This window comes from Dromiciops gliroides, chromosome 2 (assembly GCF_019393635.1).
Source record: "Dromiciops gliroides isolate mDroGli1 chromosome 2, mDroGli1.pri, whole genome shotgun sequence".
NCBI classification, from domain to species: domain Eukaryota; kingdom Metazoa; phylum Chordata; class Mammalia; order Microbiotheria; family Microbiotheriidae; genus Dromiciops; species Dromiciops gliroides.
The window spans coordinates 58,319,417-58,331,503 of NC_057862.1; the positions used below are offsets into that span (position 1 = coordinate 58,319,417).

The 12,087-nt window shown below is 45.6% G+C and overlaps 1 protein-coding gene across 4 annotated transcripts in view; it reads right to left on the minus strand.

Moving 5' to 3' along the window:
* Positions 1-12,087, minus strand: part of DLG5 (discs large MAGUK scaffold protein 5) — a 153,846-nt gene that overhangs the window by 65,317 nt on the left and 76,442 nt on the right. For all 4 annotated transcript variants that reach the window (XM_043983417.1, XM_043983415.1, XM_043983418.1 and 1 more), the window contains exons 4-5: positions 10,174-10,317; positions 8,593-8,776 (exon numbers count right to left, since the gene is read on the minus strand). In XM_043983417.1, coding sequence (XP_043839352.1) covers positions 8,593-8,776; positions 10,174-10,317 — 328 coding nt within the window. The remainder of the gene's footprint in view (positions 1-8,592; positions 8,777-10,173; positions 10,318-12,087) is intronic.

The window sequence follows — 12,087 nt, forward strand, 5'->3', positions numbered from 1 at the left end:
AACTACATATAAACATAGAGCACATATATACATATGTGTGTATGTGGGAGGGAGGGGGAGAGCTTACTAGCTACAACAACCCACTGAGGTAAGCACTATTATTATCCTCATAATAAGGTTAAGGAAACTGAGGCAGACAGAAGTTAGCCAAGGGTTGGTCATACAGCTAGAAAATGTCTGGGGCAAAATTTGAGCTCAGGTCTTCCCAATTCCAAATCTAGCACTCTCATCACTGTTCCTGCCTCTACTTACCTCATCAGACACTTCTGGAAACACCAAATAATATATGTAAAATACTGTGCAAACCACAAAGCTCTATATAAACACCTAAGTTATCTATCATACGTAGGTGAATTCCCAAATAATTAAAGTTTACAAAACATTTTTTAAAATGTGGACAGAATCTATCTAAAATGTACTGTAAACAACAGAATGACTGAAGGGTTGAGAATTCCAGCCCAGGAATTCCTCAGTGCTTTTGGGGTACGTGGGACTTTTCTCCCCATGATAACTGACAGGACCCCCTGCAGCTGAGGCTTTTGAACCAGATCTCATTTTTATAGGCGTCAGTCTCCGGCACCACCTTCAGGCTGACAGCGGTTAATTCTCAGTCCTGTCAGTGTACCTGCCCCACACCAGCTCCTCTCCTTACTTCTAATCTGCTGGGGGCTAATTCTATGAATAAGCCAAGAATCACTAGGGCTGAAAGGAAAGAAAGTGAGGCTGCCCTGTGATTCACATACTTGATGCTGTTAACATTTTGGCTACTTAAGAGGCTTTTGTCCCCTTCCCAGAGGCCTCTGGGTGGAGCTATAGTGCTCAGAGCATGGAGTCTGGAATTCCAATGCAGCCTCAGATACTTACTAGCTGGGTGACCCAACTTCTGCCTGCCTCAGTTTTCTCACATGTAAAACCGCAATAATGACCTCAGAGGGATCTTAGGGAAACCACCCCTCAGCCCTCTGGGTCTCATCTGTTCTCTCATCTGTGAAAGTAAGTGGTTAGATTGGATGACCTTTAAAATTGCTTCCTGGCAATCAGTCAATGAAATTTAAAAAAAAAAAAAAGAAAGAAAGAAAGAAATTTTGCTTCCTGGCCATCTCCAAGCCATGCTACCTCCATTCCAGCCTCCTCAATTTCTCCTCCCCATCCCATCAAGGATCAGATCCTGATCCCTGAAATCTGGGCTCCTATTGGTAAGCTTTCACCTTAAAGTACACCGGTCTGAAGGACTGACAAGTCATATCACTTCTCCTCTGCCATAGCCCCTCTTCCAACTCTTGCTCCCTTACACCTTGTCTTTCCCTATTAGAATATAATCTCTTTAAAGGCAGAGACCGTCTTGCTTGCTTAGACGTGTATCCTCGATGCCTGACAACAAAGCAGGATGCCGTTTCATCTCAGTCTGTCTCTAAAGCTATGAAAATTCACAAAGGAGGAAATTTTTTACAGTTCATTAAATGAGAATTCCTTATGCCATTTTTGAATGAATCCTGCAAATCCCAAGACCTTGCAGTTTTAATCAACTATGCTTTATTATACCAGAAAGGCAGCTGTTGTCATTCTGGTGATGCCCACAAGGTGGAACCTGTGAGTAGGACCATGTAAAATCTTCTCCATCCAAACATAATTTTTTTATCATAAAAGCATTTTGTTATTTTCTAGTTACATATAGATAAATAATAATTTTTAAAAGTTATTGAGGAAAAAGCTGTGTGACCCTGAGCAAGTCACTTAACCCTCATTGCCCTGCAAAGCAAACAAACAAATTTATTGAGAAATCACAAGGGAACAGAGCTGGTACTGTCAAGGACCTTGGAGGTCATATGAAGCCAAACCTCTTCATCCTGCAGATAAGGAAAGTGAAGCCAAGAGACGCTAACTGTAATATGCCATAAGAGCGCTCAATTTGGAGTCGAGTTTGAGTCCTGGCTATGCTCATTTACTCGTGGGCAAGTCTCTTCACATCCTTGAACCTCGGTTCCTTATCTGCAAAAAAATGATGGTGTTGGACTAGATGCAAGTTCCCATTTACGTCCATGTATAAGATCCTAAGTGATTTGCCTGATTTTTCACGGGTATTAAGTGGCAGAGACAAGACTCAACCCCAAGTCCTCAAACTCTAGACTCAGAGTGGTTTCCATTGCCGTAAGCCACAGCACTCTGAAGAAATGAGATTCCCCCAGGATTTAGCCTCTTCTGAGGCAAGGGAACAGCCAAGACCAGGCATTTAGCCCCACGCTAACCAAAGCAAGCCTCAGTCACCGTCTGAGAATTCATCCAGAAAAGGATTCAGCCCATCCAGTTTCCTACTGGCTTAAATGGGGATCTAAGAAGAAGCTCCCCAAGGAATTCAATTCAATTCAACAAGCATTAATTAGACATACGCTATGTGTCAAGCACTGTGTGGTAGATGCTTGAGAGGTACAAGTGAAACCATTCTCACCCTTGATAAGCTTAGATCCTAGCGGACATAGGGCATCACCCTATGAAATAGAAACATCAGCCCTGGAATCAGAGGCACTGATTTCAAATCCTACCTCTGATATTTACCCATCTGTATAACCCTGGGCTTCACCTCTCTGGCTTTGGTTGCCACACCTGTGAAAAGGGGCTGGACCAGAGAGCTCCGAGGTCCCCTTCTGCTCAGGATCTATAATCCTGTGGATTTTCTACCTTTTTAGAAAATGGAAACTGAAAGACAAGACAAAGGGAAGGACAGTGAAGTCGTTTAGATCCAGGTCAATGGAGGATTTCTCCTGTGTGTCTCCCTGGGAATCCAAGGCTAACCTCAGCTCTGAATAGAACGAGAGCAGCAAAATCCACCAAGGAGACGGAAGTCACCCCTGACACCCTTATAAGATGGAAGAGCTTAGCTGAAAATCTGGGGAGCTGGATGGGCCACCGGTCTGGCTTTTCAGACACGAAACCAAATCCTTTCAAGCGTCACACCCAGAGCAGTGACATTTCCTCTAACCCATAAATCATCCAGCCGGCAGGAGAGATGGGTAAATCCCTCCCGCAAACACACAAGGCAAACAGCCCCCTTTAGCCAGCCAGGGCCTCTTGGAGTTTACAAGCCCGTGGGAGGATCCAGGCAACAAAACCACCCTTGTGGAACCAGGCTGACCTTTCCCCTGTGGGCCTTGTCAGGGAACCAGCCTGGCCAAGGTCCTCGGAGGAGGGAGCCACTAACACCTAGCACAGCTAGGGAAGTAGGGCCAAATACCTGCTCCACCAAGCTCAATGAGAGTGCCCATAATGCAGGAACCCCACTGCCCCCACAGGGCCCAGGCAAGAGAGGAGAAAACCCTCTGGTGTGAAAGTCGTTTGTTGGGTCCAATTCTTTCACCTCGGCTAAGCTCTCCTTTTCTTGTGAATCTTAAGGGCATTAATCACCACATGGCTTTGTTCTATCTGAATAGACTCTGGCAACATAAATAGGCAAAGTTTATTCAAACACCAACCTTTCTTCTCCTCCCCACCCCCCACAACCTTTAAGTGTCTCTTATTAGAAGAAGAGGATAGGGACAAGGAACTGGGAAGAGAGGTCAGGTGGAAGGAGGGTCCTCGGCTTTCTGTGAAGGGAGCAGAAGAGAGAAAGGAGGTAAACAAGGGCAGGATGTACTTTCTGCTTATAAAATTGCCAAGATACCCTTCCCCGCCCCACCCCCAAAAAAATTTTTTAAGCTACAACAGTCTCCAAAGAGAGGCCACAAATATCCACCTTTATACCTTGGGAAAGGAGGTTTTTAAAAGTATTTTTATGGGGCAACTAGCTAGTGCAGTGGATAGAGCACCGGCCCTGGATTCAGGAGGATCTGAGTTCAAATCCAACCTCAGACACTTGACACTAGCAGTGTGACCCTGGGCAAGTCACTTAACCCCAACTGCCTCACCCAAAAAAATAAATAAATAAAAGAATATTTTTACTATGCATAGAATTTGAAGGCTGTCAAAGTTTGGGAGAGTCTACCTTATTTGAATAGTGGGTAGGGGCGGCAGGTGATTTAAGAGAGAAAAAGTCATGTTTCAGGCTCAGAGCAGAATAAGGTAAAGATTACTTGGGAAATGGTCAGGAAAACCAAGGTGGGCAGGGTTGGGGGGGGGGGGGAATGAGTAAGATAGGCTCTGGGGGAAAAAAAGAATGAGAACTAAGTAGGCACCAAAAACAGGCTTGGGAGAAGGGTTGGGGGAAAGGAATCCTTTCTTCTCCTTTCTGGGCTTGGGTTTCTTCATGTATAAAACAGGAGAATTTAGGATTGGGTGATCTCAAAGTCCCTTTCAGTCCTAAATCAGCTGAAAGAGGTATCAGCATTTAACCACTCAGTACTGAGTAGTTTGGGGCCAAAGATCCTGACCTAGAGACAATATTCTAGAGGAAAAATAAGATTGTCCTCAGAAGTCAAGGGGATTTACAAGTTCATTATCAAGATGGATGAAAATCCTATACCCACAAGGTGTTTCGGGAAGACCTACACAAAGCCCACTTGTCAGTCCTTGAGAGTACAGCAGTCTACATGTTCTTAAGAGTTTTTACATATTCCTTCTCTCGATCTAAGGAGGTAGTTGGTACAGTGAAAAGAACATCGGCTCTAGAGTCCAAAGATGAAAGATGAACAACCTGGATTGAAATCCCACCTTTTCCACCTACTGTCTAATAGACATAGGGCATACCCCTTAACTTCCTCATCTGTAAAATGAAGTGGGGGGGCAAGGGGGAAAGCTAGGTGGCTCAGTGGATAGAACACCGGCCCTGGATTCAGGAGGACCTGAGTTCAAATCTGCCCTCAGACACTTAACACTTACTAGCTATGTGACCCTGGGCAAGTCGCTTAACCCCAATTGCCTCACCAAAAAAAAAAAAAAAAAAAAGGAAAAATGAAGTGGGGGGCCACAGGTGGCACAGTAAATAAAATGCCAGGCTTAGTAGTGGACAAGTTATTTAACTCTACTGGCCTCAGTTTCCTCATATGTAAAATGAGCTGGAGAAGGAAATGGTAAACCATTCCAGTACCTTTGCCAAGAAAACCCCAAATGGGGAGAGTCAGACACAACAGAAAAATGAATTAACAACAATAAAGTTAACAACAATAAAAATGAAGTGGTTGATCAAGATGACCTCGGAGTAACTGTTCATGACAATCTGGTCAAGTACTTCGAATATTCTCATGAAAGGGAGCTGGTGGAGATAAGAAGACCCAGCTCCTCTGTGAGCTGCCTTTCCATCCAAAGCACGAAGCACAATGCTTGGTACACAATAGTGCTAAATAAATGTTTGCTGACTGTTGACTGACTGCAGGGGATCTGGAATCTCACTGAATTGAAATCATGCCTATGGTACTTAGGAGCTGTATGCCCATGGACAAAGTACCTAATTTCTTTCTCTGAACCTCAGTTTCCTCACTTATAAAATTCAGCCAATCAGTTAGTAAACATTTAATTGCCTCTGACAGTGCGCTACTAAACCCTGATGATACAAAAAAGGCAAAAGACAATGCCTTCCCTCAAGGAACTTACAGTCTAATGGGGGAGAAAACATGCCAACAACTATGTACAAATAAACTACAAATAGGATTAAGTGGAGGTAATCAACAGAGGGAAAGCACTAGAATTAAAAGGGGGGTGAGGACAGGGGTGGAAATTCAGGAAAGGTTTCATAATAATAGAGTCACACATTCAGAGCCAAGTTTAAGTCTTGGCTCTTCCACTTAATACCTGTATGACCACATTTTGTTCAGTCATTTCAGTCCTGTCCGACTCTTCTTGACCTCATTTGGGGTTTTCTTGGCAAAGATACAGGAGTAATTTGCCATTTCCTTCTCCAGCTCGTTTCATGAATGAGGAAACTGAGGCAAACAGTGTGAAGTGACTTGCCCAGGGTCACACAGCTAGGAAGTGTCTGATTTTAACTCAGGTCTTCCTGACTCCAGGCCAAGTGCCCTGTCCACTGAGCCACCCAGCTGTCCCTAGATGACCACAGGCAAGAAATTTGACTTCTCTACAAACTTCATTTGCAAAATGACAAAACTCCCCTAGCTGACCACTGAGGATCCCTGCAGCTTTCAATCTACAATCCTATATCACAAATGGGGAAAACTATGGACCCCAAGGAGCAAAGCAATTAACTGTAAAACCAAAACCGGAAATCAGGTTTTCTAACATTACCCACCTTTTCCCCTAGCCTGTATCATCCTTACACTCAGTCTTGCCTCCCTCCGACTCTTCTCTTCTCCCAAGCTCCTCATTCTTCCTCCTCCTCCAAAGACAAGAAAATGTCCCTAGAACCTGACACACTTGACATGCCCCCAGGACGCCTCAGAAAAAAGACCTTGGAAAACATTATGGGGTTCATTTGATTTCTTTTAGGCAGACACCTCCTTGTGCATGTACATAGTCACTAACAGCCTTGGAAATTCTGAGTTCAAGAGGTCTAATTTGGCCTCACACTGGCCCACTGAGTGACTGAGCAGGCTGCTTAGACTGCATGCACACCTCAGTCACTTCAACTATAAAATGGAAGCACCATCAGCAGAATGGATGCAGCACAAATGAGGAGGTCTGAATAGCTGTCATAGAGGGAACTGAATCAAGTATGGGCTAAATCAGATGACTTCTGAGGTACCCTCCTTCCTATGAAGAAACCCAAAAGAATGGACTGGGGTGGGGAGGGGGGGCGAGGCTTCCTCCCCAATTTGCACCCCACCCCCCCATGAGGTCTGTAAGCCAAGGTTAGATGACCACTTGTCAGGAGCCTCGTAGGCACTTCCTATTCAGGTACAGCGTTAGACCAGATGGCTTCTGAGGTCTCTGCCCATGCTGAGGTTCGGTGTTTCTGCCATGTGCAATCTTGTGTCGGGGGAGGGGGAGAGAGAGGTCAGATCTGATGCTAAATACAGAGAAGCCCTCATTTCAAGAAAATAGGCAGCAGAGCATGACTGCAGACACCTGTGATCCCTGCTCTTGGGTCACTTGCGTTCAGGGCTAAAGCAGATGGAGTGCCCACATGAAGTACGGTACCAAGGTGATAAGATACCAGGATGCCAAAGGAGGGGGGTAAAGCAGCCCAGGTCAGAAACAAGGTCAAATTTTTTATGCTAATCAGCCGTGGGATTGGGCCATGAATGACCACTGCACTTCCAGCCTGGGCAAAATAGGAAAGGCCAATTGGAAAGAAGGAAGGAAAAAGAAGAAAGGGAGGGAGGGACAAAGAGAGAGAGAGAGAGAGAGAGAGAGAGAGAAACAGGCAATGGATTTTTTGATAATGTATATAAATAAGTGTTCTGGTCCCATTTTTACAGAGAAAGTGAGGCAGAGAGAGGTGAAGCTTCCCTGCACAAACTGAGACAGAATTCACAGTCAGAAGGGGCCTTCCTTGGAGATCATCTATACCAGGGGTTCTTAGCTGGGCAACAATATCAACTCTCTGTGGATAGATTGAAGGGGAGAATCTATGAATTAATGTAGGAAAAAATGTCACCTCTTTACTCCAATAGGACTGGTTTCCTTGTAACCCTGTTTTATGCATTAAAAATGCTCCCTTGTGGGCGGCCAGGTGGCGCAGTGGATAGAGCACCGACCCTGGATTCAGAAGGACCTGAGTTCAAATCTGACCTCAGACACATATCACTTACTAGCCATGTGACCCCGGGCAAGTCACTTAACCCCAATTGCCTCACTAAAAAAAAAAGAAAAGAAAAGAAAAAAAAATGCTCCCTTGTGGGGGCAGCTAGGTGGCCCAGTGGATAAAGTACCAGCCCTGGATTCAAGAAGACCTGAGTTCAAATCCTGCCTCAGACACTTGACACTTACTAGCTGTGTGACCCTGGGCAAGTCACTTAACCCCCATTGCCCTGCAAAAAAAAAAACAAAAAAGAAAAATGCTCCTTTGTGCTCTGACTCTTCTGTCACAATATGACTAATGCAGAAATATTTTTGGTGTTATTGCACCTATACAACCTGTATTAGACTGCTTTCTGTTTTGGGGAGGAGGGAGGGAAGGGAGGGTGGGAGAAAAATTTGGAACTGAAAATCCTATGAAAACAAATGTTGAAAACTATCCTTATATGTAGCTGGAAAATAATAAAATACTGAACAACAACAACAACAACAAAAGCTCATCTGAGAAGGCTTCCCCAGACAGCCACAAGAGGCTAGGACACAAAAAGGTTAAGAGCCCGTGGTGTGGACCGAGCCCCTCTTACAGGAGGAAGCCAAGCCAAGATCACAGGGAGAGCCTGTGACAGAGCCAGCCAGGGAACATGCCCAGGCCTCTGGATTCTCAGGCCTCCCCGACTACATAACACGACCAGGCTTCAAACCCAGACCCCAAGGAGCACTCGCTACTCCCACCTTTAAGTCAACATGGCCGCAGCTGCTGAGACCCGAGCTGGAGCCAACAACAGCCGCAGGGGGGACACCAGACAGAGGGGAGATGCTCTGAGCTTTGCCCAAGTGCGTCGTTTGACCTTCAGGATAAGCCTGTGGGCCAGGCAGGACGGGGAGCCCCGAGTCAGGTGTGCTGCACCCACTCCAGCCCAGGGCCTCCCTGACCTTCCCCTCTCCTCCCCCCTCGCCATCCACAGGGCCCACCTGCTGCTGCTGGGTCCGGAGGTCACTGATCTCCTTCTGGTCCTCCTCTCGAAGACGTCTCATGTCTTCACAGGACTGCTGCAGGTGGTTCCGTTCCCGCAGCAACTGTCCATTCTCCCGCCTCAGTGTGTCCACATCCTCCTTCAGCTGTGCCTGGTCACTCAGGAGTCGGTTGTGCAGAGTGCTGAAAGAGACCCTTCACACTGAGCCACACAACACCCTGTCCCCTGCAGCCCTGATCCCACTAAAAGGCTCCCTTCAGCAGTCCCCACCTAGATGGGATTGAGGATAGGCTAAGCACAGACGGAGGCTTCCAAGAGACGGGCCAAAGTCAGGTCACCAGAAGCAAGAAATGAGCCGGGCACATAAAACCCACCAAATTCACAGAGGTTCCTTACTTCTTACAAAGTGCAAACAAAGTGTAACAGCCAAATGACACCTAAGGAAATCAAAGAGCCCCACCCCTCCAGAGACAAGACTATTTAAGACCTGAGCCCTGGGCTGATACCACAAGATAGTACCAGATGGGTGCTCAGAGAAGAAGGGGGGATGTGGTCAAAATCCTGGAGGGGAATTCTCCTAGTTTCCCCTTCTGCAAAAAGGGAGAGCATCCATGGGCTGAGGAGTCTCCAAAGGCTCAGATAAATGCCCTAACATTATGGTGCCACAGAAAGCAACCTCTATTCTGCCAGTTACTATCATGTGATCATGGGCAGCTGTTGGGTCTCAGTTTCCTCACTTGACAAAAGAGATGCCCTAAATGGTCCATGCCAGCTTGAAAACTAGAGAGCCAAACTATATCTCTGTCTGTTATTCATCTGACCATCGAAACAGGCCTAGGAGAAATGTAGGCAGTAGGTATCCCCATTCGAGAGATAAAGAAACTGAAGCCCAGAAATATACACAGAAATAGCTGGTGAGTGAGCCAAGACCTGAACCCATACCTGGACTTCTGACTTCAAGAGCAGTATTCTAAAAAAGTACCCAAGGAGGGGCAGCTAGGTAGCGTAGTGGATAGAGCACCGGCCCTGAAGTCAGGAGGACCTGAGTTCAAATCCGACCTCAGACACTTAACACTTACTAGCTGTGTGACCCTGGGCAAGTCACTTAACCCCAACTGCCTCACCAAAAAAAGAAAAAAAGAAATGATGAATGGAATGGTTTCAGAGACATGGGAAGACCTGTATAAACCAATGCAGAATAAAGTGAGCAGGGAAATAAATAACAACAATATTGTAGAGAAAGAAGACCCTGAAGAACTCTGTTCAACATAGGGATCAACCATGTCTTCAGAGGACAGATGAGAAGCATCTTACCCACCTCTGGAAAGAGAGGTGATGCATGCAAAGTGAAGAATGAGACTCAAATTGGGGGGGCACGGTCCCTGGGAATTTGTTTTGCTTAACTATGCACACTTGTTTTAGGGGTTATGTTTTGGTTTTGATTTTTTTCATGGAGGGGGCTGAGAAGGAGAAAGAAATAACTGCTTTTACTTTTGAAATAATTTTTAAACTTTGAAAGGTGAAAACAATCTGGCAGTAAGGAGGTCACAGACGACTGCTCTAACTGGATACCACTTACTGGTAAAAGTCGGCCTCTTTGGCGACCTCCTCACACCTCTTCAGGGTCTTGGTGTGCTGGTTCTGCAGTGACTGCAGGTCTGACATAGCCCTCATACACTGAATCTTGAGCCTCTCATAGTCAGGGTTCAGCTTGTGGTACGGCCTGCCCGAGAGGAAGAAAAAAAATTAAACAAATTAGCTCAACCAAGACAAGGCAATGAGCACCCAACCCTCTTGGGCCAACAGTGAGAAACAAGACAGACAATTCTAGGTCTATTCTCTTCCATGATCTCCTTCCCCTTCCTACTACAGCCCACTCTCATGTCTCCCTGTACCAGCCAGAAACCAACAATTGAACACTTTATTACTTAGCATCCTGTATTATCCATAGGACAGCTACGTGGTGCAGTGGATAGAGCACTGGGCCTGGAGTCAGGAAGACTCATTTTCATGAGTTCAAATCTAGCCTCAGACACTTACTAGCTGCATGACCCTGGGCAGTTTGCTTAACCCTGTGTGCCTCAGTTTCCTCATCTTTAAAATGAGCTGCAGAAGGAAATGGCAAACCACTCCTGTATCTTTGCCAAGAAAACCCCAGGGCCAGGGAGCATGAAGAGTCGGACACAACTGAAAAATGACTGAAGCACAAAAATTGTCCTCTAATTGTTTAATTTGTGTCAGCCTCTTCTACCTAACTGGACTATATAACCCCTGAGGGTAGAAACAGTGTTTTCCTCTTCCCTTGTATCCCCCACCATGCCTACCACAAGACCTAGCACAAAGTCAGTGCTTAACAAAGACCTTGGTGACTGGTTCCTCTTGGAGAAGAGGCAGTGGCCAGTCCACTGAATGTCCATCAGATGGGAAAGTTTCTCCTTCCCTGAAGGGGAAACAGGCTGAGAATCAGTAGGTCACCACACTTGGAATACTCCAATATTAGCTTGTTAAGCCCAGAAAGACTCTTACAAGTATCAAAACAAAGCAAAACTGAGGGAGGCCAAGGACTACATCATTTAAAAACAAATCAAGGAGCAGCTAGATGGCGCAGTGGATAGAGCACCGGCCCTGGAGTCAGGAGGACCTGAGTTCAAATCCGGCCTCAAACACTTAACACTTACTAGCTGTGTGACCCTGGGCAAGTCACTTAACCCCAATTGCCTCACTAAAAAAAAAAAAACAAAAACAAATCACGATGATGATGACAACAGCACATAAAAATAAAGCTTTATGGTTTACAAAGTGCTTTACAAATGCTATGTCATTTGATCCTCATAAGAACCCTGAAAGGTAGATGCTATTATTAAGGCTATTTTGCAGATGAGGAAACTGAGGTAGGCAGTAATTAAGTGACTTGCTCAGGGTTGCACAGCTATCAAGTGTCTGAGTAAAGATTCAAACTCGGGTCTTCTCGACTCTGAATCTAACACTCTTATCTAGTACACCACCTAGCGACACCCCTGAAGACAAAGTGCTTGAGTTACCCCCCAAATTGATCTATTTTCCCTAATTGCTCATCCCTTCTTCCTCGAGGAAGTACGGGGAGATGCAAAGGACAATAAACTTGGGGATCCTGGGATTCAAATCTGAATCTCAGCTCCTGGCTTTGCTTTTGCCTCTCTGGGCTAAGAATGTTGCTCTAGATGATCTCTGAGAAAAAACCACCAGCATTTCAGACAGGCTCAGGATCCTGTTCCCTCCCACCCTGAATCCTATAGTCCCTATAAGACTGGATCTCCAGGATTAAGTTAGATAGGACAAGGAACCTTTTGTCGCTCGCTTTCCCTCCCAAAACTTTGTATTTATTTTGTATACGGGGTGTCCCAAAAGTCTTAGTGCAAGTTAAAGCTTTAACAGCTGACATAAGCTACTAAATGAGCATTAATAGTTTTAATGGCTTACAAAACCACATTAAAGGGGGCAGCTAGATGGCGCA